This window comes from Rhinoraja longicauda, chromosome 1, assembly GCF_053455715.1.
Source record: "Rhinoraja longicauda isolate Sanriku21f chromosome 1, sRhiLon1.1, whole genome shotgun sequence".
NCBI classification, from domain to species: domain Eukaryota; kingdom Metazoa; phylum Chordata; class Chondrichthyes; order Rajiformes; family Arhynchobatidae; genus Rhinoraja; species Rhinoraja longicauda.
Genome location: NC_135953.1, coordinates 3,244,905 through 3,270,992, shown reverse-complemented (window position 1 = coordinate 3,270,992; position 26,088 = coordinate 3,244,905). Strand labels below are relative to the sequence as shown.

Here is a 26,088-nt window from a genome sequence, read left to right as displayed (position 1 = left end):
AGAGCGATACAGTGTGAAAACAGCCCCTTCGGACCAACTTGCGCATACTGGCCAACAATGTCACAGCTACCCTACTCCCACTTGCCTGCGCTTGGTCCATATCCCTCCAAACCTGTCCTATCCATGTACCTGTCCAACTGTTTCTTAAACGATGGGATAGTCCCAGTCTCAACTACCTCCTCTGGCAGCTTGTTCCATACACCCACCACCCTCTGTGTGAAAAAGTTACCCCTCAGATTCCTATTAAATCTTTTCCCCTTCACCTTGAACCGATGTCCTCTGGTCCTCGATTCCCCTACTCTGGGCAAGAGACTGTGCATCGTTTCCTCTCATGGTTTTGTACACCTCTATAAGTTCACCTCTTATCCTCCTGCGTTCCAAGGAATAGAGACCCAGCCTGCTCAACCTCTCCCTGTAGCTCACACCCTCTAGTCCTTGCAACATCCTCGTAAATCTTCTCTATAATCTCCTCGTAAATCTTTTCTGAACCCTTTCAAGCTTGACAATATCTTGCGAACAAAAATGCAGGAAAGATTGAATCAGGCTAATTATTGAATCAGGTCCAATCAGTCGATTCTCAATCATTATCACAACAATGGAAAGTATTATCAGTAGTCCTATCAAACGGCACCCATTCGGCAGTAACATTTATAGGGTTGTCCGATTTAGGTTTCATTGGGACTAATTGGCTCCAAGCTTCACCACAGGCTTGATCCAAAGGAGAGTTCATGAACGGAATTCTGGAAATGAGTTGAGAACTATTGCCTTTGCCATCAAGTGGTATTTAGACTTCAGATTTGAGAGATGCAGCGCGGAAACATGCCCTTCCGTCCACCGAGTCCGCGCCGACCAGCGATCCCCGCACAATCCTACGTACGAGGGCCAATTTTTACAATTTTACAGAAGCCAATTAACCTACAAACCTGTGCGTCTTTGGAGTGTGGGAGGAAACCGAGAGAACCCACGCAGGTCACGGGGAGAACGTACAAACTCCGCACAGACAGCACCCGCAGTCAGGATGGAACCCGGGTCTCTGGTGCTATGAGGCAGAAACTCTACCGCTGCACCTCTGCACGCAGCGTTTTGACAGAGCGTAGGATTAAAGTACCCTTCCAAGGTGGTGGCGGTGGAAGTTGAAGGGGAGAGGCTGTGGACAGTCTGAGAACTCACTTCCACACCCTTGGAAAGTGCCTCAAAGTTCCACGATTGGCTCGAGTAGTGGAGCATGGCGGAGGTGGAGGGGTGGCTACTGCACAAGATGGAACGGCACATTTGTGGTGGCTGCAGGAGGTCCTGCATTCTATCCAATCCCTTGCTGTTGCAGTCTCTTGTGTCTCCGTCTTCTTAATGTAATCTTTGACACCTCTTGTTAACTGCATGAGGAAAAACTTTTTATTAAGGGGTTGGACACGTTAGAGGCAGGAAACATGTTCCCAATGTTGGGGGAGTCTAGAACTAGGGGCCACAGTTTAAGAATAAGGGGTAGGCCATTTAGAATGGAGATGAGGAAAAACCTTTTCAGTCAGAGTTGTGAATCTGTGGAATTCTCTGCCTCAGAAGGCAGTGGAGGCCAATTCTCTGAATGCATTCAAGAGAGAGCTAGATAGAGCTCTTAAGGATAGCGGAGTCAGGGGGTATGGGGAGAAGGCAGGAACGGGGTACTGATTGAGAATGATCAGCCATGATCACATTGAATGGTGGTGCAGGCTCGAAGGGCCGAATGGCCTACTCCTGCACCTATTGTCTATTGTCTACATTCCCTCGTCCTTTATTATCCCTTATTCTCAAGGGAAACATTCTTTCTGATCGGGATAAATTCTCTCCCTCCTATTCCCGGGTTCCATCCCGACTACGGGCGCTGTCTGTACGGAGTTTGTACGTTCACCCGTGACCTGCGTGGGTTTTCTCCGAGATCATCTTTGGTTTTCTCCCACACTCCAAAGACGTACAGGTTTGTAGGTTATTTGGTAAATGTACCAATTGTCCCTAGTGACAATAGTCAATAGACAATAGACAATAGGTGCAGGAGTAGGCCATTCGGCCCTTCAAGCCAGCACCGCCATTCAATGTGATCATGGCTGATCATTCTTAACCAGTACCCCGTTCCTGCCTTCTCCCCATACCCCCTGACTCCGCTATCCTTAAGAGCTCGATCTAACTCTCTCTTGAATGCATTCAGAGAATTAGCCCCCACTGCCTTCTGAGGCAGAGAATTCCAGATTCACAACTCTCCGACTGAAAATGTTTTCCCTCATCTAAGTTCTAAATGGCCTACCCCTTATTCTTAAACTGTGGCCCCTTGTTCTGGACTCCCCCAACATTGGGAACATGTTTCCTGCCTCTAACGTGTCCAACCCCTCAAATAATCTTATACGTTTCGATAAGATCTCTTCTCATCCTTCTAAATTCAAGTGTATACAAGCCTAGTCACTCCAGTCTTTCAACATATGATAGTCCCACCATTCCGGGAATTAACCCAGTGAACCTACGCTGCACGCACTCAATAGCAAGAATATCCTTCCTCAAATTTGGAGACCAAAATTGCACACAGTACTCCAGGTGCGATCTCACTAGGGCCCTGTACAATTGCAGAAGGACCTCTTTGCTCCTATACTCAACTCCTCTTGTTATGAAGGCCAACATTCCATTGGCTTTCTTCACTGCCTGCTGTACCTGCATGCTTCCTTTCAGTGACTGATGCACTAGGACACCCAGATTTCGTTGTACGTCCCCTGGAGAAAAAGTGCACAATGAGGTAGGTTGGGAGATACTCATAGAGTGATATAGCGTGGAAACAACTTGCCCACACTGACCTACAAGCCTCATCCACCCTAATCCCTGCGTTTGGCCCACATCACTCTAAACCTGTCCTATCCATGTACCTGTCTAAATCTTTCTTAAATGTTGCAATGCTATCTGCCACACCTACCTTTTCTAACAGCTCGTTACATCCAACTACAAAGATGTTGTTAAGCTGGAAAGGGTGCAGGGAAGATTTACAAGGATGTTGCCAGGACTAGAGGGAGAGATTGAGCAGGCTGGGTCTCTATTCCTTAGAGCACAGGAGGATGAGGGGTGATCTTATAGAGGTGTATAAAATCATGAGAGGAATAGATCGGGTGGACACACAGTAGTATAAGAAAATAACTGCAGATGCTGGTACAAATCGATTTATTCACAAAATGCTGGAGTAACTCAGCAGGTCAGGCAGCATCTCGGGAGAGAAGGAATGGGTGACGTTTCGGGTCGAGACCCTGAAGAAGGGTCTCGACCCGAAACGTCACCCATTCCTTCTCTCCCGAGATGCTGCCTGACCTGCTGAGTTACTCCAGCATTTTGTGAATAAATCGGGTGGACACACAGTCTCTTGCCCAGAGTAGAGGAATCGAAGACCAGAGGACATAGGTTTAAGGTGAAGGGGAAAAGATTTAATAGGAACCTGAGGGGTAACTTTCTCACACAAAGGGTGGTGGGTGTATGGAACGAGCAGCCAGAGGAGGTAGTTGAGGCAGGTTTTATCGCAACATGCAAGCAACATTTGGACAGGTACATGGATAGGACAGGTTTGGAGGGATATGGGTAAAATACAGGCAGGTGGGACTGGTGTAGATGGGCCATGTCGGTTGGTATGGGCAAGTTGGGCCAAAGGGTCTGTGCCCATTAGGGTTGCCAACTGTCCCGTATTAGCCGGGACATCCTGTATTTTGGGCTAAATTGATTTGTCCCGTACGGGACCGCTCTTGTCCCGTATTAGACCCGGACGGCGATATAGGCCCGGACACTGTAGGTCCGGACACTGTAGGCCCGGACACTGTAGGCCCGGACACTGTAGGCCCGGAAACTGTAGGCCCGGACACTGTAGGACTGGACACTGTAGGCCCGGACACTGTAGGACTGGACACTGTAGGCCCGGACACTGTAGGCCCGGACACTGTAGGACTGGACACTGTAGGCCCGGACACTGTAGCCCAGGGGTCGCTGTAGTCCCGGACACTGTAGGCCCGGGCGCCGCTTAACGGAAGTTGCGTAGCAACCCGCCTCCCGGCCCGGGCGTCCACCATTGGTGGAGCGGGAGCACGTGGCCACTGGCTGGGTGAGGTCACGTGGGGCACGGGAGGGGGGGGGGGGGGGGTGATGTCACCTTGTCCCTTATTTGGGAGTGAGGAAGTTGGCAACCCTAGTGCCCATGCTGTTTCACTCTGTCGCATCGAGCAGTGCAGGAGGTATTTTAGTGGCTTGTTGCACAGTAAAAATATTTCCCCTGGTTCTTATGGCAATTATCTTAATCTCGTGTTCCCTGGTTACTGACGCTCCGACCATTGGACGCTGCTTATCTATAATTAATCTATCAAATCCCATCCATTATTGCAAAATTAGTGTTTGTTTTATTGTGTAACTTTAATCGTCAAATCATTGGTCTGTTAACTGCTAGCCCAATGCCTGTAGGAACTGGAATGGTTGCCGCGGGCCGCCAAGCAGGGAATGTCACCATCACTTACTGCTAATGAGACTGCACTGGCAACCGCTCCAAAGTAGCCCAGGAGGAACCTCGATACCGGAGTCGGCTGTGGAGTTTAGGGAGAGCAGAGGGGGAGAAGGAGTGAAAGAGAGAGCGATACAGAGAGTGGGGGGTGGGGGGGGAGAGTGTGAGGGAGCGAGAGTGGGACAGTGTGGGAGAGAGAGAGAGAGAGAGAGAGAGAGAGAGAGAGGCAGGAAGAGAGACAGAGAGAGTGATACGGTGTAAGTGTGAGTGGGGATGGGATGGGGTAGAATGAGGGAGCAAGAGGGGGATAGAGAAACAGTGTGGGAGAGGGAGAGAGGGTGAGAGACAGAAAAAGTGAGAAGGAGAGAAAGCGAGAGTGATACAGAGTGTAAGTGACAGAGAGTGGTGGGGGGATAGAGACAGTGTGGGAGAGAGAGAGGGAGAGGCAGGAAGAGAGACAGAGAGAGTGATACAGAGAGTGTAAGTGTGAGTGGGGATGGGGGGGAGAGTGAGGGAGCGAGAGGGGGGATAGAGAGACAGTGTGGGAGAGAGAGGGAGACAGAGAGAGAGACAGAAAGAGTGAGAAAGAGAGGGAAAGAGAGAGTGATACAGAGAGTTTAAGTGACAGAGAGTGGGGGGGGGTAGGGTGGGGGGGGGGAGAGTGAGGGAGCGAGAGGGGGATAGAGAGACAGTGTGGGGGAGAGAGAGAGAGAGGCAGAGAGAGAGACAGAAAGAGTGAGAAAGAGAGGGAAAGAGAGAGTGATACAGAGAGTTTAAGTGACAGAGAGTGGGGGGGGGGATAGGGTGGGGGGGGGGAGAGTGAGGGAGCGAGAGGGGGATAGAGAGACAGTGTGGGGGAGAGAGAGAGAGAGGCAGAGAGAGAGAGAGAGAGAGAGAGAGAGAGAGAGAGAGAGAGAGAGAGAGAGAGAGAGAGAGAGAGAGAGAGAGAGAGAGAGAGAGAGAGAGAGAGAGAGAGAGAGAGAGAGAGAGAGAGAGAGAGAGAGAGAGAGAGAGAGAGAGAGAGAGAGAGAGAGAGAGGGAGTGGTAGAGGTAGAGAAAGTGGGTGGGTGGGTGAGAGAGAGAGAGAGAGAGACAGACAGACCGAAAGAAAGACAGACAGGTAAAGAAAGAGAGAGAGCGAGAGCAAGCGAGTGATCGACAGAGAATAAGAGAGAGTGACAGTGAGAGATGGAGTGGCAGGGGAAGTACGAGAATGAAAGGGTGTAAGCGAGAGGGAGCAAGAGAATGTGAGAGAGAGGCAGAGAGAGAAAGAGAGTGAGAAAAAATAAAACATTTATGTTAAGGTGGTAGTGAAACTTCAAACTGTAATAAACATAAAAATCTTAGAAACATTCAACAGGTTAAACAGAATCTGCAGAAAAAGACATCTTGTTTGCACAAACATTATTTAACAGAACTATTGTATATTTAAGAAACACTTCTTTGCAACTAAAACGGCAGATCATTTATATACAGCAAGATCCCTGAAGGTAGGTCTCTCTCTCTCTCTTCCCCTCTCTCTTCCCTTCTCTCTCTCTCTCCTTCTCTCTCTCTCTCCTTCTCCCCCCCCCTCTCTCTCTCTCTCTCTCTCTCTCGCTCTCTCTCTTTTGCTCTGTCTCATTGCTGATATGGTATATTTCCCCAAATCCCCCTCATGACTTTCATATCCACCTTTGGATTTTCAGAATCTTTGAGTTCTGTACAAGGGTTTAGTTTAGAGACACAGCACGGAAACAGGCCCCTCAGCCCACGAAGACTACATCGACCATCGATCACCCGTTCACACTAGTTCTATGCTATTTCACTTTCCCATGCACTCCCTACACACGAGGGGCAATTTACAGCGGCCAATTAACCCTCAAACCCATATATCTCTGGGATGTGGGAGGACAAGGGTGGTTCTGTACGGGACAAACCAATTTAGCCCAATATACGGGATGACCCATCTAATACGGGACAGTGGCAGCCCTACGCCTGGAACTGAACACAATACTCTAATGCGGCCTCACCAACGTCTTACACAACTGCAAGGTGACCTCCCAACTTCTGTACCCTTCTCACCTTTGTTGCATTCCTATTTGCATAATTCACACAGGCATTGTGGCTCTGGTTCAACCACTGCAAAGGAAGCAAAAACATATAATTAGCTCATTATATATTTCAAGAGAACTAGCATATAAAAACAGGAAAATAACGTTGATGGTTGATAAGGTGCTGGTCAGACCTTATTTGAACTACTGTGAGCAGTTTTGGGGCCCCATATCTGAGGAAGGATGTGCTGGCTCTGGGGAGGGTCCAGAGGAGGTTTACGAGAATGATCCCGGGAATGAGTGGGTTAACATATGGTGAGCGTTTGACGGCACTGGGCCTGTACTCGCTGGAGTTTAGAAGGATGAGGAGGGAGATCATTGAAATGTACAGAATAATGAAAGGCCTGGATAGAGTGGATGTGGAGAGGATGTTTCCACTAGTGGGAGAGTCTAGGACCAGAGGTCATAGCCTCAGAATAAAAGAACATACCTTTACAAAGATGAGGAGGAATTTATTTCGTCAGCGGGAATTTGTGGAATTCATTGGATATTTTTAAGGCGGATATTGACAGATTATTGATTAGTACACGTGTCAGGGGTTATGGGGAGAAGGCAGGAGAATGTGGTTGAGAGGGAAAGATAGATTAGCCACAACTGAATGGCGGAGCAGTCTCGATGGGCCGGATGGCCTAATTCTGCTCCTAGCACATATTCAATCTCTTGATCGAAACTCTTGAACAACAATGCAAAGTTAATCCATTTTTTATCCTTCCTTTGTCCCGCCCCCCTGACATCAGTCTGAAGAAGGGTCTCGACCCGAAACGTCACCCATTCCTTCTCTCCTGAGATGCTGCCTGACCTGCTGAGTTACTCCAGCATTTTGTGAATAAACACCTTCAATTTGTACCAGCATCTGCAGTTATTTTCTTACATTACATCCCCTGCTAATAGTTCATTCTAATAAATGGTCAGCATTCTTGATCAAAGAAAGAGGGAAATATCACAACCTGGTTCTCCAATTACTTTTAGTTTAGTCTACAGATACAGCATGGAAACAGGCCCTTCGGCCCACTGAGTCTACGCCAGCCTTCATTCGCCTGTTCACACTAGTTCTATGTTATCCCACTTTCGCATCCACTCCCAACACACTCGGGGCATTTTATTTTACTGAGGTAGCATGGTGGCGCAGCGGTAGAGTTGCTGCCTCACAGCGCCAGCGACCCGGGTTCAATCCTGACTATGGGTGCTGTCGGTACAGATTATGTATGTTCTCCCTGTGACTACGTGGGTTTTCTCCGGAAAAGAGTCCAGAACCAGGGGCCACAGTCTAAGAATAAAGGGGAGGCCATTTAAAACTGAGGTGAGAAAAAACCCTTTTCGCCCAGAGAGTTGTGAATTTGTGGAATTCTCTGCCACAGAGGGCAGTGGAGGCCAATTCACTGGATGAATTTAAAAGAGAGTTAGATAGAGCTCTAGGGGCTAGTGGAGTCAAATGATATGGGGAGAAGGCAGGCACGGGTTACTGATTGTGGATGATCAGCCAAGATCACAATGAATGGCGGTGCTGGCTCGAAGGGCCAAATGGCCTCCTCCTGCACCTATTTTCTATGTTTCTATGTTTCTATCTCCCAAATGCGTTGCATCCTCCAAGAATTCCAAACAATTAGTTGGACATGACTTGCATTTAATAAACCACGTTGTCTTGGATTTATCGACCATCGTGGTTAATTGCTTCCTTTCTAATGGACTCCAATGTTTTTCCTACTGTACGTGTCTAGCTAATAGTCTTATCATGGCTTTGATCTCTTCTCAATCGGACCATTGGCATCCCAAGTATTTTCAGTCATCTGTTTACCAAGTTCACTTCAGAAGTGGAAACTTTCAACCTCTCCCCATCGTCCTTGTTCGGTATTCTTGGCCTCGCTCCATCTGGGTTTCCTCATGAATATTCAGCGGTTGAGGTTTACTGGAACCTTTTCATTGCCGCCCTCTGTTCACTCTCACAGCTCGAATCCATACTTTATCTCCTCATCAGATGCAAACTGTGCACAGCATGGAAAGTTCCGGTTCAACAAAATGGAACCGCCCCACCAAACTCCTTCACCATTCTCATGGTAAATGCTCGCCCTCAACACAGCCGTTTAATGATCAGATGTTCATGGCCCTGTGTCCTCTCACTGCTCAAAGCTTCCAGGTTTCTAGTAGGTATTGATTTTGTTTACTATTGTCACGTGTACCGACACAGTGAAAACCTTTCATCTGTATGCTATCCGGTTAGGGTTGCCAACTGTCCCGTATTAGCCGGGACATCCCTTATTATGGGCTAAATTGATTTGTCCCGTATGGGACCACCCTTGTCCTGTATTAGGCCTGGGGGGCCCTGTAGTCCCTGACACTTTAGGCCCGGACGCTGTAGGCCCAGACGCTGTAGGCCCTGACGTTGTAGGTCTGGACAGTGTAGGCCCATAGGCCTAGGCACCACCTAACGGAGCAATAGCAACCCGCCTCCCGGCCAGGGCGGCCGCCATTGGTGGAGCGGGAGCATGTGGCCGTTGGCTGGGTGAGGTTACGTGGGGCGCCGGGCGGTGATGTCAGCTTGTCCCTTATTTGGGAGTGAGACAGTTGGTACCCCTATATCCGGTCGATTCAAATCGTACTATATTTGAGATAGACACAAAATGCTGGAGTAACTCAGCGGGGCAGGCAGCATCTCTGGAGAGAAGGAATGGGTGACGTTTCAGGTCGAGGCCCTTCTTCAGCTCCGAAACGTCACCCATTCCTTCTCTCCAGAGATGCTGCCTGCCCCGCTGAGATACCCCAGCATTTTGTGTCTATCTTCAGTGTAAACCAGCATCTGCAGTTCTTTCCGACACATACTATACTTGAGTATATGTCATTAACCTGGAAAGAGTGCAGGGAAGATTTACGAGGAGGTTGCCAGGACTCGAGGGCCTGAGCTAGAGGAAGAGGTTGGACAGGCCAGGACTTTATGCCTTGGCACGTAGGAGGCTGAGGGGTGATCTTATAGGGGAATCATGAGGGGAATAGACAGGGTGAATGCACAGTCTTTTACCCAGGGTAGGGGAATCAAGAACCAGAGGACATCGGTTTAAGGTGAAGGGTAGGGTTGCCAACTGTCCCGTATTAGCCGGGACATCCCGTATTTTGGGCTAAGTTGGTTTGTCCCGTACGGGACCGCCCTTGTCCCGTATTAGGCCCAGGGGGCGCTGTAGGCCCGGACGCAGTAGGCCCGGACACTGTAGGGAGTGAGATAGTTGGCACCCCTAGTGAAGGGGGAAAGATTTAATAGGAACCTGAGGGGCTGCTTTTTCACACACAGGTGGGTATATGGAACACGTTGCCAGAAGAGATTGTTGAGGCAGGTACTATACCATTTAAAAGACATGTACATGGATAGGAAAGATTTAGAAGTATATGGCCAAATGTGGGCAGATGAGACTAGGTTAAATGGGCCACCTTGGATGGCATTGACCAGGTGGAGTGTAGGGCTTTTTACCGTACTTTATGCTTCTGTCACTCTAAATATGTTTTGTTCAGAGAATAGTCGGCTGTTCAACATACTTAGACCAAGATCTGGAATCGTTAATTAATTCCAAAGGTGACTGAAGGAGTTCTGATCACCGTCCAATTATTTTGGGACTCTAATACTAATGAGTCAATCTAACTGTTTTGAAATCTGTAAAAGAGTTTTAGGGGCGGCATAGTGGTGTAGTGGTAGAGCTGCTGCCATATAGCACCAGAGACCTGGGTTCAGTCTTGGCTCCAAGGGCTGTCTGTACAGAGTTTGCACCTATTTCTCTTCTTCCACCCGTGTTCCTTCCATTGGCTTCACAATTTGCACTTTTTCTCTCCTTATGGCACATTTTTTCATCTTTCCATTTTTGGCCTTTGTCCAACCATCAGCCTGTTGACCCTTCCCCCCCCCCCCCCCCCTTTACCTGTATCCACCTATCACTCACCAGGCTTAATCCCGACCTCTCTTACAGGGCTCCCTCCCCCCCCCACCATAATTAGTTTGAAGAAGCGTCTTGACATGAACATCACCTGTTGATGTTCTCCAGGGATGCGTTCTGATGCACTGAGTTACTCCAGCATTTTGTGTCTTTTTTCGGTATACACCCTCATCTGCGGTTCCTTGTACCTCCCCTTGATCTTTAGTATTAGTCAGAGAAAATCTAAACCTTTGGCTTTTATCCTTCTATTCTCCACCCCCATCAGAAACAACCCAGAAATCAGCCCAGAAATCGAGCAATAAAATTGCTCGATTTCACGGCATGGTGAAATCACGGGGTGGCACAGCGGTAGAGTTGCTGCCTTACAGCGAATGCAGCGCCGGAGACTCGGGTTCGATCCTCACTACGGGCGCCGGAGTTTGTACTTTCTCCCCGTGACCTGTGTGGGTTTTCTCCGAGATCTTCGGTTTCCTCCCACGCTCCAAAGACGTACAGGTTAATTGACTGGGTAATATGTAAAGATTGTCCCTAGTGTGTGTAGGATAGTGTTAATGTGCGGGGATCGCTGGGCGGCGCAGACTCGGTGGGCCGAAGGGCCTGTTTCCGCGCTGTATCTCTAAATCTAAAATCTAACAATGCTGCCCTTCAGGGAAAAGTTATGTCAATTTACGTGCGTAATAATAGAAGCCTTGGAAAACAAAAAAAAACATTCACAACGGAGCTTAACAACTTCCAGCTCCTTCAGTAATGGCTCTGTACCAGTAGATGTCACTGATGTCACTTTCATGAGGTACGCCTTTTTAAACACAGTGGACGCTCCACAAATGTGAAGAATTGAAACTGTGAGGTATTGAAAAAGTCGGCCATTCAGCCCCTCAAGTAGGGTTGCGAACTGTCCCGTATTAGCCGGGACATCCTGTATTTTGGGCTAAATTGGTTTATCCCGTATAGGACTGCCCTTGTCCAGTATGAGGCCCAGGGGGCGCTGTAGGCCCGGACACTGTAGGTCCGGACACTGTAGGCCCGGACACTGTAGGCCCGGACACTGTAGGCCCGGACACTGTAGGCCCGGACACTGTAGGCCCGGACACTGTAGGCCTGGACACTGTAGGCCCGGACACTGAAGGCCCGGACACTGTAGGCCCGGACCCGTTGGCTGCGTGAGGTCACGTGGGGCGCGGGGCGGTGACGTCACCTTGTCCCTTATTTGGGATTGGGATAGTTGGCACCCCTACCCTCAAGCCTGCTCTACCATTCAATATTATCATGACTTTGGAGTTTGTATATTCTCCCTCTAAACCTCGCCCGTCCACGTACCGATACAAATGTCTCAACTTGTACCACTTACTCTGGAAGCTGGCTTCATGTACCCGTTACCCGCCATATGAATTACTGCCCACAGATCTCCTTTAAATCATTTCCCTCTAATCTTTAACCTCAAAGACATTTGGACAAGTAGATAGGAAGAGTTTAGAGGGATATGTATTAGATGGGAGTAAACTGGATCAGCTTAGTATCTTGGTTGGCATGGATGAGTTATATTATACTCATGATTTTATAAACATTTTAGTTTATAGACATAGAAACATAGAAAATAGGTGCAGGAGTAGGCCATTCGGCCCTTCGAGCCAGCACCGCCATTCAATATGATCATGGCTGATCATCCAGCTCAGTATCCCGTACCTGCCTTCTCTCCATACCCCCTGATCCCTTTAGCCACAAGGGCCACATCTAACTCCCTCTTAAATATAGCCACTGAACTGGCCTCAACTACCTTCTGTGTCAGAGAATTCCAAAGACTCACCACTCTCTGTGTGAAGAAATTTTTTCTCATCTCGACAATAGACAATAGGTGCAGGAGGAGGCAATTCGGCCCTCTGAGCCAGCACCGCCATTCACTGATCATGGCTGATCATCCACAATCAGTACCCCGCTCCTGCCTTCTCCCCATATCCTTTGACTCCGCTATCCTTAAGAGCTCTATTTAACTCTCTCTTAAAAGCATTCAGAGAATTGGCCTCTACTGCCTTCTGAGGCAGAGAATTCCACAGATTCACAACCCTCTGAGTGAAAAAGTTTTTCCTCATCTCCGTTCTAAATGGCCTACCCCTTATTCTTAAACTGTGGCCTCTGGTTCTGGACTCCCCCAACATCGGGAACATGTTTCCTGCCTCTAGTGTGTCCAATCCCTTAATAATCTTATATGTTTCAATAAGATCCCCTCTCATCCTTCTAAATTCCAGTGGATACAAGCCCAGTCGCTCCAGTCTTTCAACGTACGTCAGTCCCGCCATCCCGGGAATTAACCTCGTGAACCTACGCTGCACTCCCTCAATAGCAAGAATGTTTAGTTTTGAGATACAGTGCGGAAACAGGCTCTTCGGCCCAGTCCGCACCGACCAACGATCCCCGCACATTAACACTACCCTCCACGGACTAGGGACATGTTTTACATTTGCACCAAGGCTACAAACCTGTAAATCTTTAGAGTGTGGGCGGAAACTGATGATCTTGGACAAAACCCACGCAGGTCACGGGGAGAAGGTACTCACTCCGTACAGGCAGCGCCTGCAGTCAGGATGGAACCCAGGTCTCTGGCACTGTGAGGCAGCGACTCTAACGCTGCACCACCGTGCCACACTGAATAAGGTTACCCCTTAGTTTATTCTGATCTTTGGAGAATAATTGCAGCCTGTCCTGTCCCTCGTTGTAGCTCAGGCCCTCCAGTTCTGGCAACATCCTTGTGAATATTTTCTGACCCTCTTTGCCCGAATCACATCCTTTATATACCATGGTGAAACGGAACGGCGCGGCATATTCCGGGCCCAAAATGTCATGTTCATAAGTGATAGGAGCACAATTAGGCCATTCGGCCCATCAAGTCTACTCCGCCATTCAATCATGGCTGATCTATCTCTCCCTCCTAACTCCATTCTCCAGCCTTCTCCCCATAACCCCTGACACCCGTATTCATTGAATTGAATTGAATTGAATACGTTTTATTGGCCATGTATGTACACATACAAGGAATGTGCCCTGGTGCTCCGCTCGCAAGTAACAACACGATATACAGTAAACAATTAAGAATAAAGCATAAAACATTAAAACATTAAGAATAAAACATTATAGTCCAAACATGCGAATGAAATAAAATACCAGAGCAAAAAGAGGCTACAGACTTTTGGTTCAAAAATCAGTCCACTCCTTAAAAATATCCATTGACTTGGCCTCCAGAATGTTCTGTGGCAATGAATTCCACAGATTCACCACCCAGGGGAAGGGGGAAAGATTCAATAGGAACCTGACAGGCAACCTTTTTGCACCAAGGGAGCAAGCTGCCGAAGGAGGTAGTTGAGGCAGATAGTATCACAACGTTTAATGGACATTTGGTCAGGTGCATGGATAGGACAGGTTTAGAGGGACATGGGCCAAACTGCTGGCAGGCTGGACTTTTATAGATGCGGCACATTGATCGGTGTGGGAAAGTTGGGCCGAAGAGCCTGTTTCCTTGATGTATGACTCTATTTGGATGGGCATATGTATAGGATAGATTTAGAGGGCTATGGGTCAAATGCAGGCAAATGGTACTTCTCGATTGTGCCAACTAGGTCAGTGTGTCACAGTTCGGGTTGCCAACTGTCCCGTATTAGCCGGGACATCCCGAATATTGGGCTAAATTTGTTTGTCCCCTACGGGACTGCCCTTGTCCTGTATTAGGCCTGGGGGCGCTGTTGACCCAGACACCCGTAGGCCCGGACACTGTAGGCCCTGGGGCCGCTGTAGGCCCGGACAGTATAGGCTAACGGAGTGTGTTTGAGGAGCAGGGCCGAGTGTGTCCTCCTAGCGGAGCAACCCGCCTCCCGGCCCGGGCGGCTGCCATTGGTGGAGCAGGAGCATGTGGCCGCTGGTTGGGTGAGGTCACGTGGGGCGGTGATGTCACCTTTTGTCCCTTATTTGGGAGTGAGATAGTTGGTAACCATCGTCACAGTGGAATTTTCTGTGCTGTGCAAATTTAGACAGCCAACAAAATATAATGACAGATGGTTGGTTTAAGGTTTAGATACAAGATAATGACCAGCTACAATTGGTTGGGTGCTTTGCTGTCTATGAGAAATATACTCAGCACATACAGCGATCAGCCAAAACATTATGACCACCTGCCTAATATGCTGTTGGTCCTCCGTGTGCAGCCCCATACGCAGCAGGGTGCGATGCACTGTGTATTGTGACACATTCCTCCCGTCACCACCATTAACATTTTCTGTGACTTGTGCCACAGTCGACCTTCTGTCAGTTCGGACCAGACGGGATAGCCTTTGTTGCCCTCGCGCATCGATGAGCCTTGGGCGCCCAACACCCTGTCGCCGGTTTTTGGTTTGTCCCTCCTCGGACCACTGTCGGTAGGTACTCACCACTGCTGACCGGGAGCACCCCACAAGCCTTGCCGTTTCAGAGATGCTCTGACCCAGTCGTCTGGCCAGAACAATTTGGCCCTTGTCAAAGTCGCTCGGGTCTTTACTCCTGCCCATTTCTCCTGCACCCAACACGTCAACTTCAAGAACTGACTGTTCACTTGCTGAATAATATATCCCACCCCTTGACAGGTGCCATTGTAACAAGATAATCAATGTTATTCACTTCGCCTGTCAGTGGTCATAATGTTTTGGCCGATCGCTGTATTTACTTACACCGTGCCAAGTTCCCATTAGCTCTTACCTGCCAGAAAACTGTAGTTGCCAATGTCTGCTGGGGGAGAAGAAGGCCAACCACCTGTAGAAAACACAGACACCATTTAGATGAATAGATCGGGTAGACGCACAGTTTCTAGTCCAGCTTTGGGGAATCGGGAACCAGAGTGTTGGGTTTAAATTGAAAGGGAAAAGATTTAATAAGAATCTAAGGTGTAACTTTTTCACACAAAGGGTGGTAGGTGTATGGAACGAGCTGCCAGAGGAGGTAGTTGAGGCAGATTACTATTGCAATGTTGACGAAACAATTAGACAGGGGGACAGGTAGATGGATAGGACAGGTTTGGAGCGATATGAAACATTTAGACAGGTACATGAATAGGACAGGTTTGGAGCGATATGGGCCAAATGCCTGCTGGTGGGACGAGTGTAGATGGGGCATGTTGGCCGCTGTGGGCAAATTGGGCTATAGGGCCTGTTTCCATGCTGTAAGACCCTATGACTGAGCAATAGTGAGAGGTTGAGCAGGCTGTGACTCTATTCCTTAGAGAGCAGGAGGATGAGGGGCGAAGTCTTAGAGGTGTATAAAATGATGAGAGGAATAGATCGGATAGACGCACAGAGTCTCTTGCCCAGAGTGGAGGAATCGAGAACCAGAGGACATAGGTTTAAGGTGAAGGGTGAAAGAAAGGCATTTACTCAATCTATTCCCCCTCGTGATCTTATGCACCACTTTCTCACCATCTGTCACACAACTTTGCACCTCCCAATACAGCTTTTACAGAGCAGGTCTTAAGAAATGAGTTTGGAATCTAGCTGACCCGTAAATTTTTATCAAAGGATTTAGTCATGGTAGATGTCCATAGATACTTACAATTGGGGTCCCAAAGGGAATGTACCCTGGAAAAAAGATAGGCATTAAAAGATTTCATCATTGCGGCCACAGCCTACATTTAGTCCCCTCTTGAGATACTTCCAATTCTCCTCTGGTCTTCTGAGTTAAACCACGAGTGTGGGCATACCATGTACAAAATTGGTCTCCCAGTAATGTATACAATCTGAGACAATGGAACTTGCCCCTTATAGTCATATGTTGCCCCAGACTGTCATATGTTAAAAGACTGGAGCGACTAGGCTTGTATACACTTGAATTTAGAAGGATGAGAGGGGATCTTATCGAAACGTATAAGATTATTAAGGGATTGGACACATTAGAGGCAGGAAACATGTTATAGACAATAGACTTGTACAACTGTATCACAATGCCCCAACTTCTATACTCAATTTCCTGATTGATAGACAATAGACAATAGACAATAGGTGCAGGAGTAGGCCATTCAGCCCTTCGAGCCAGCACCGCCATTCAATGCTATCATGGCTGATCACTCTCAATCAGTACCCCGTTCCTGCCTTCTCCCCATACCCCCTCACTCCGCTATCCTTAAGAGCTCTATCCAGCTCTCTCTTGAAAGCATCCAACGAACTGGTCTCCACTGCCTTCTGAGGCAGAGAATTCCACACCTTCACCACTCTCTGACTGAAAAAGTTCTTCCTCATCTCCGTTCTAAATGGCCTACCCCTTATTCTTAAACTGTGGCCCCTTGTTCTGGACTCCCCCAACATTGGGAACATGTTTCCCGCCTCTAATGTGTCCAATCCCCTAATTATCTTATATGTTTCATAAAGATCCCCCCTCAAAGCCAATGGAATGTTGGCCTTCGTAACAAGAGGAGTTGAGTATAGGAGCAAAGAGGTCCTTCTACAGTTGTACCGGGCCCTGGTGAGACCGCACCTGGAGTACTGTGTGCAGTTTTGGTCTCCAAATTTGAGGAAGGATATTCTTGCTATTGAGGGCGTGCAGCGTAGGTTCACTAGGTTAATTCCCGGAATGGCGGGACTGTCGTATGTTGAAAGGCTGGAGCAATTAGGCTTGTATACACTGGAATTTAGAAGGATGATGGGGGATCTTATTGAAACATATAAGATAATTAGGGGATTGGACACATTAGAGGCAGGAAACATGTTCCCAATGTTGGGGGAGTCCAGAACAAGGGGCTACAGTTTAAGAATAAGGGGTAGGCCATTTAGAACGGAGATGAGGAAGAACTTTTTCAGTCAGAGAGTGGTGAAGGTGTGGAATTCTCTGCCTCAGAAGGCAGTGGAGGCCAGTTCGTTGGATGCTTTCAAGAGAGAGCTGGATAGAGCTCTTAAGGATAGCGGAGTGAGGGGGTATGGGGAGAAGGCAGGAACGGGGTACTGATTGAGAGTGATCAGCCATGATCGCATTGAATGGCGGTGCTGGCTCGAAGGGCTGAATGGCCTACGCCTGCACCTATTGTCTATTGTGTATTGTCCTTCTAAATTCCAGTATATACAAGCCTAATTGCTCCAGCCTTTCAACATACGACAGTCCCGCCATTCCGGGAATTAACCTAGTGAACCTACGCTGCACGCCCTCAATAGCAAGAATATCCTTCCTCAAATTTGGAGACCAAAACTGCACACAGTACTCCAGGTGCCGTCTCACCAGGGCCCGGTACAACTGTAGAAGGACCTCTTTGCTCCTATACTCAACTCCTCTTGTTATGAAGGCCAACATTCCATTGGCTTTCTTCACTGCCTGCTGTACCTGCATGCTTCCTTTCAGTGACTGATGCACTGATGCACTAGGACACCCAGATCTCGTTGAACATCCCCTCTTCCTAACTTGACACCATTCAGATAATAATCTGCCTTTCTATTCTTCCCAATGTTGGGGGAGTCCAGAACCAGGGGCCACAGTTTATGAATAAGGGGTAGGCCATTTAGAATTGAGATGAGGAAAAACGTTTTCAGTCAGAGAGTTGTGAATCTGTGGAATTCTCTGCCTCAGAAGGCAGTGGAGGCCAATTCTCTGGATGCTTTCAAGAGAAAGCTAGATAGAGCTCTTAAGGATAGCCGAGTCAGGGGGTATGGGGAGAAGGCAGGAACGGGGTACTGATTGAGAATGATCAGCCATGATCACATTGGATGGTGGTGCTGGCTCGAAGGGCCAAATGGCCTCCTCCTGCACCTATTGTCTATTGTCTATCATCCTTGGTCCTTCACATTTCCAAATCTCAGTTCAAACTCAAGCCCACTAGAATAAAGTACAGTAATCATAATTATAATCATACTTTATTAGCCAAGTATGTTTTGCAACATACGAGGAATTTCATTTGCCACACAGCCATAACAATAAAAAGCAACAGAACACACAAAAGGCATTTTAACATGAACATCCACCAGTGGCTCCTCCACATTCCTCACTGTGATGAAAGGCGAAAAAAAGTTTCATCTCTTCCCTTCTTTGTCCTCCAGTGATCGGGGACCTCTAACCTTCGAAGGTATCACAAAATGCTGGAGTAACTCAGCGGGTCAGGCAGCATCTCAGGAGAGAAGGAATGGGTGACGTTTCGGATCAAGACCCTTCTTCAGACTGATGTCAGGGGAGGGGGCGGGACAAAGAAAGGATGTAGTTGGAGCCAGGAAGGCAGTGGGAGAACTAGGAAGGAGGAGGGGAAAGACCTTCCGTTGACGGGACGATCTTGACTCCTGTAGCCGGCCATCGGGCCTTCCTCGTCGGGACGATCAAGCTCCTGCATCGGGGGGAATCTCAGCTCCCCCGCGTCGGGCGATCTACCCCGGGTCGGGGCTTGTCGAACCTCGTGCAGTTTTGGAGCTTCCCGACCTCGGTCTCAGCCCGAGACTGCGAGCTCCTCGATGTAAAAGTCCGCAGGCCGCGGTTGGAGCGTCAATCCCAGGCAAGGGATCGCACGCTCTAATGGTAATAGACCCTTAAGGTTCTCGACCCGAAACGTCACCCATTCCTTCTCTCCCGAGATGCTGCCTGACCCGCTGAGGTACTCCTGCATTTTGTGTCTACCTCCAATCCCAAATATTCCATTTGAATCTACAGCCCAATCTGCTCATTCAATGGAGCTTTGTTTGTCAGTGAAATTCCTTTTGCACATAACACACATAGACAATAGACAATAGACAATAGGTGCAGGAGTAGGCCATTCAGCCCTTCGAGCCAGCACCGCCATTCAATGCGATCATGGCTGATCACTCTCAATCAGTACCCCGTTCCTGCCTTCTCCCCACACCCCCTCACTCCGCATCCACATGCAGGCGCCGCCATGTTTTGGCGCCATTTACAAAGTCTGGTCGGCCTGCGCACGCGATGTAGTGGAGCACTTCCCGCAAGCCGACGTCCCTCTCCTCGCCCGGCCATCTTTGTTTCCCGGGGGGGTTTCCTGCAGCCGCCCTTTAAAGCGCTGGAGGCGTTACCCGACTCGCGTCCGATGCCTCATAAGTTCATAAGTTACAGCACCAGAATGAGGCCATTCTGCCCATCAAGTCTACTCTGCCATTCAATCATGGTGGATCCATCTTTGCCTCTCAACCCCACTCTTTTGTGTCCTCCTTATAACCCCCCTGTACTAATCAAGAATCTATCAATCTCCATCTTTAAAATATCCATTGACGGCCTCCACCGCCATTTGTCGCAAAGAATTCCACAGATTCACCACCCTCTGACTGAAGAAATTCTTTATCTTCTTCTTTCCAAAGATGCATCCTTTTATTCTGAGGCTACGGCCTCTGGTCCTAGACTCTCCCACTGGTGGAAACATCCTCTCCACATCCACTCCATCCAGGCCTATCACTAATTGGTACGTTCCAGCTCCCTCTTGCTTCCACCGTCCGACGAGCCTGAAGGTGGGTTCCCAGTCCTGCCAAAACCAACTTCGGGCCTACCCTAACTACCAACGAACCTTCGGGTGCGTTCCCTGCATCGCTGCCTGACCCTATGCTAGGGTTGCCAACTGTCCCGTATTAACCAGGATATCCCGTATATTGGGCTAAATTGGTTTGTCCCATACGGGACTGCCCTTGTCATGTATTAGGCCTGCACACTGTAGGCCTGGACACTGCAGGCCCGGACACTGTAGACCTTGAAACTGTAGGCCCGGGGGCCGCTGTAGGCCCGGACAGTGTAGGTCCTGAGGCCGGGGCGCCGCCTAACGGAGGTTGCGTAGCAACCTGCCTCTCGGCCCGGGCAGGTGCCATTGGAGGAGCGGGAGCACGTGGCCGCTGGCTGGGTGAGGTCAAGTGGGGCGCGGGGCGATGATGTCACCTGGTGTCCCTTATTTGGGAGTGAGGAAGTTGGCAACCCTACGTGAGGCTGTGGGTGGCAAGACCCTGGATCCTCTTACTGGCCCTTGCCTTCTAGAGGATTCTTGAACTGTGAGGGCGAGGTTGGCAGTGTGAACCCGGAGAGCCCGCCAATGAGGCTGTTCCCGAGAAAACTGCTGGGAAAAGTTTTCGGACTGAAGAAATAACACGCAGATGTTGGCAGGCAGCGTGTAGTTGTTCTCGCACAGCGGGTACACAGACGACAATGGCTCTGCCCCAGTACACCAGGTGGAGAGACTGCTGGAGGACCGGCCTTTCCTTCAATGCCAAATGACTTCTCATTTCTGCCTTTCTGTCCCAGCGCGGGATGTTTCTTCTGATACAACCATGAGCGGCTGCGTCCCATCGCCCTTCCACCCACCTTGTCCAGGTCAACCAAGATGCCCCATCTCAGCCAGTCTCGTGCTGTCACCATCGCTGCAACCAATTGTGGACGCAGCCCAGACCATCGCACAAACCAACCTCCCTTCCACCGAAGATAAGACCACAAAATACTGGAGTAACTCAGTGGGACAGGCAGCATCTCTGGAGAAAAGGAATGGGTGGACGCTTCGGGTCAGACTGAATCAGGGGAGAGGGAGATACAGAGATGAGGAAGTGTAAGGTGTGAAAACGAGACAAGGGGATTGAGATCAAGGGAAATGTAGAATAGATCATTGTTAGCTGGGCGAAGGTAACAACAAAGCAAACAGAGATAAAATGTAAACGAGGACAGTCAGACTAGTCGGAGAACTGGGAAGGGGGAAGGATGGAGAGAGAGGGACGGCAAATGCTACTTGAAGTTAGAGAAGTCAAAGTTCATACCGCTGGGGTGTAAGCTGCCCAAGCGAAATACGAGGTGCTCTGCCTCCAATTTGCGCTGGGCCTCACTCTGACAAAGGAGGAGGCCCAGGACAGAAAGGCCAGTGTGGGAATGGGAGGGGGAGTTGAAGTATATAGCAACCAGCAGATCAGGTGGGTTTAGGCGGACTGAGCGGAGTCCACACCTGGAACGGCGGATACAGTGGTTGAGGTTGGATGAGGTGCAAGTCAACCTCTGCCTCACCTGAAAAGACTGTCGGGGTCCTTGGATGGAGTTGAGGGGGGAGGTAAAGGGACAGGTGTTGCACATCCTGAAGAAGCAGGGGAATGTTCCTGGGGAGTGGGTGGTTTGGGTGGGAAAGTGCAATACCTGTCCCTATACCTCTCCCCTTGACTCCTCAATAGCCCAAAGCCTTTATACCATGTACAAGGCAAGAGTCAGGAGCATGGCTCCAACAGTGCTTAGTAGGGGTTGCCAACTTTCTCACTCCCAAATACAGGACAAGGTGACGTCACCGCCCCGCGCCCCACATGACCTCACCCAGCCAGCGACCACGTGCTCCCGCTCCACCAATGGCGGCCGCCCGGGCCGGGAGGCAGGTTGCTACGCATCCTCCGTTGCGCGGCGCCCGGGCGTCTGGGCCTGCAGCGGCCTCCGGGCTACAGTGTCTGGGCCTACAGTGTCCGGGCCTACAGTGTCCGGGCCTACAGTGTCCGGGCCTACAGTGTCTGGGCCCACAGCGCCCCCCGGGCCTTTTACGGGACAAGGGCGGTCCCGTATGGGATAAACCAATTTAGCCCAATATACGGGATGTCCCGGCTGATACGAAACAGTTGGCAACCCCAGTACTTAGTGACCATCATTGATTGGTACTTGTTGCTTTAAGCATTCATTCTTCGTCACTGGTGCGGCGGTAGATTTGCTGCCTTACAGCACCAGAGACCCGGGTTCGATCCTGACTATGGGTGCTATCTATGCAGAGTTGGCACTTTCTCCCTGTAACTGCGTGGGTTTTCTCCGGGTGCTCCGGTCTCCCTCACTCCAAAGATGTACAGGTTTGTTGGCTTCAGTAAGTTGTAAAATTGTTCCTTGCGTGTAGGATTGTGCTAGTGTACAGGGTGATCACTGGTCGGCACGGACTTGGTGGGCCGAAGGGCCTGTTTCCATATATCACTAAAGTCTAAAGTAAAGACAATAGATCAATGTCTTTTAGCTATGAGCATGCACTGCACACATGCTTAGATCAAACTCTATTTCTGCAGCTGATCTATACTTTATTCTTTAGAAACATAGAAACATAGAAAATAGGTGCAGGAGTAGGCCATTCGGCCCTTCGAGCCTGCACCGCCATTCAATATGATCATGGCTGATCATTCAGCTCAGTAGCCTGTACCTGCCTTCTCTCCATACCCCCTGATCCCATTAGCAAAAAGGGCCACATCTAACTCCCTCTTAAATATAGCCAATGAACTGGCCTCAACTACCTTCTGTGGCAGAGAATTCCACAGACTCACCACTCTCTGTGTGAAGAAATGTTTTCTCATCTCGGTCCTAAAAGACTTCCCCCTTATCCTTAAGCTGTGACCCCTGGTTCTGGACTCCCCCAACATCGGGAACAAGCTTCCCGCATCTAGCCTCTCCAACCCCTTAAGAATTTTATATGTTTCTATAAGATCCCCCCTCAGTCTTCTAAATTCCAGCGAGTACAAGCCCAGTCTATCTAGTCTTTCCTCATATGTAAGTCCCGCCATCCCAGGGATCAATCTGGTGAACCTTCTCTGTACTCCCTCTAAGGCAAGAACGTCTTTCCTCATAGTCCTGAATCCTAACAATCTTGTCCTCTACAAACTTACTCACCGATCTGTCTATGCTTATGTCCCAATCATTTATACGGATACGGATGCTGCTTGACTTACGTTCCAATTAACCCATCGTAAATCAAAAATATCGTAAGTCAAGATTCAAGATTCAATTTATTGTCACAAGTACCAATTAAGGTACAGTGAAATTTGAGTTAAGTCGAAAATGCATTTAATGCACCCAACCTACCGAACATCATAGCCACCTAACCTACGGTTTCTACTGAATGTTTAATTTACTTTAGTTTAGAGATACAGCGTGGAAACAGGCCCTTTCGGCCCACCGGGTCCGCGCCGACCAGCGCTCCCCACGCACTAACACTATCCTACACATACTCGGGACAATTTTTACATCTACCAAGCCAATTAACCTACAATTAACCTGTACGTCTTTGGTATTTACTCACAAAATGCTGGAGTAACTCGGCGGGTCAGGCAGCATCTCAGGAGAGAAGGAATGGCCGACGTTTCGGGTCACTTCTTCAGTCTGTAGAAGGGTCTCGACCTGAAACGTCACCCATTCCTTCTCTCCTGAGATGCTGCCTGACCTGCTGAGTTACTCCAGCATTTTGTGAATAAATACCTTCGATTTGTACCAGCATCTGCAGTTATTTTCTTACACTACCTGTACTTCTTTGGAGTGTGGGAGGAACCCGAAGATCACGGAGAAAACCCACGCAGGTCACGGGGAGAACGTACAAACTCCGTACAGACGGCGCCCGTGGTCGGGATGGAACCCGGGTCTCCGGCGCTGCATTCGCTGTAAGGCAGCAACTCTACCGCGCCGAATGTGTATCGCTTTTGTGCCATCGTAAAGTCGAAATATCTTAAGTCGAGGAGCATCTCTATATATATCACAAACAGCAGCAGTCCCGGCACTGATCCTCGCGGAACTCCACTTCTCACGGACCTCCAGCCTGTGCACGGTCCTTCCACCACAACCCCCTGCCCTGTGCTGCACACAGAATAATGGAGGGAGGAAAAATAAAATAAAGCATGAGCAAAATTATTCTTTGGCAAAATAATAAAAATGTACCTGACATTCTGAATGGCATCAGAATCTTCTCATTGGTGTCTGGGTGCAACACCGCCTTAAAGCAAATGAAAGGAAAAGCATGATGGTCACTGCACAAGATGTCTTTCAATATAACGCAGGGAGGGGCATGATGGTCACTGCACAAGATGTCTTTCAATATAACGCAGGGAGGGGCATGATGGTCACTGCACAAGATGTCTTTCAATATAACGCAGGGAGGGGCATGATGGTCACTGCACAAGATGTCTTTCAATATAACGCAGGGAGGGGCATGATGGTATAATGGCTAAATCACTGGATTGATAAGGCAACAACTGTGCAACCAAAATCTGCTCTCACATTATTATCAGGGCGGCATAGTGGCGCAGCGGTAGAGTTGCTGCCTTACAGCAAATGCAGCGTCGGAGACCGGGGTTCGATCCTGACTACGGGTGCTGTCTGTACGGAGTTTGTACGTACTCCCCGTGACCTGCGTGGGGTTTTCTCTGAGATCTACGGTTTCCTCCCACACTGCAAAGTTGTACAGGTATGTAGGTTAATTGGCTTGGTAAATGTAAAAAAAAATTGTCCCTAGTGGGTGTAGGATAGTGTTAATGTGCGGGGATCGCTGGTCGGCGCGGACCCGGTGGGCCGAAAGGGCCTGTTTCCACGCTGTATCTCTAAACGAAACCAAACTAAACAAGTTTCCGGTTGACACCACCATAGTGGGCCAGATCTCAAAGGATGTCAAGATGAGTTAAAGGAAGGAGATTGATTCATTGAGTCATACCGTGTGGAAACAGGCCCTTCGGCCCAACTTGCCCACGCTAACTAACACGCCCCATTACGCCATCATGGCCCATTACACCAAGCAACATGCCCTGTTACGCCGACCAACATGCCCCTTAGAGAGATAGAGAGCTTAGCCTGGCGTCAAGATGACAACAATATCAGCAAAACAAAGGAGTGACGTGGAGTAGACGCCCCAGGCTGTGTCAATGGCGGTGAAATGAAGATGGTCGAGAGCTGTTTGTCCTGGTCCAACCACATTGGTGATCCGGTTAAGAAAGCATGCGAATGCCTCTACTTCCTCAGAAAGCAGATAGGCCTCTTTCCCCAGATTCAGGGGCAGTTTCTTCCCAGCTGTTATCAGGGAACCAGGAAAGATATTATCAAGCTTGAAAGGGTTCAGAGAAGATTTACGGGGATGTTGCCAGGACTGGATGGTGTGAGCTACAGGGAGAGGTTGAGCAGGCTGGGTCTCTATTCCATGGAGCGCAGGAGGATGAGGGGAGATCTTATTGAGGTATACAAAATCATGAAAGACATTCTAGCCTTAGAGGGAGTACAGAGAAGGTTCACCAGATTGATCCCTGGAATGGCAGGACTTTCATATGAAGAAAGACTGGATAGACTAGGCTTATACTCGCTGGAATTTAGAAGACTGAGGGGGGATCTTATAGAAACATATAAAATTCTTAAGGGGTTGGAGAGGCTAGATGCGGGAAGATTGTTCCCGATGTTGGGGAAGTCCAGAACCAGGGGCCACAGCTTAAGGATAAGGGGGAAGTCTTTTAGGACCGAGATGAGAAAACATTTCTTCACACAGAGTGGTGAGTCTGTGGAATTCTCTGCCATAGAAGGTAGTTGAGGCCAGTTCATTGGCTATATTTAAGAGGGAGTTAGATGTGGCCCTTGTGGCTAAAGGGATCAGGGGGTATGGAGAGAAGGCAGGTACAGGTTACTGAGCTGGATGATCCGCCATGATCATATTGAATGGCGGTGCAGGCTCGAAGGGCCGAATGGCCTACTCCTGCACCTATTTTCTATGTTTCTATGTTTCTATGAGAGGAATAGATCGGGTAGATGCACAGAGTCTTTTGCCCAGAGTGGGGGAATCGAGGACCAGAGGACATGGGTTCAAGGTGAAGGGGAAAAGATTTAATAGGAACCGATGGGTAACTTTTTCACACAGTGGGTGGTGGGTGTATGGAACAAGCTGCCGGAGGAGGTAGTTGAG

At 49.1% G+C, this 26,088-nt stretch overlaps 1 protein-coding gene across 1 annotated transcript in view; it reads right to left on the bottom strand.

Moving 5' to 3' along the window:
- LOC144595875 (sideroflexin-5-like) overlaps positions 1 to 26,088 on the bottom strand; it is a 221,213-nt gene that overhangs the window by 138,788 nt on the left and 56,337 nt on the right. Inside the window, exons 5-9 of the mRNA XM_078403737.1 lie at positions 24,090 to 24,144; positions 16,050 to 16,075; positions 15,204 to 15,257; positions 6,545 to 6,601; positions 4,500 to 4,565 (exon numbers count right to left, since the gene is read on the bottom strand). Coding sequence (XP_078259863.1) covers positions 4,500 to 4,565; positions 6,545 to 6,601; positions 15,204 to 15,257; positions 16,050 to 16,075; positions 24,090 to 24,144 — 258 coding nt within the window. The remainder of the gene's footprint in view (positions 1 to 4,499; positions 4,566 to 6,544; positions 6,602 to 15,203; positions 15,258 to 16,049; positions 16,076 to 24,089; positions 24,145 to 26,088) is intronic.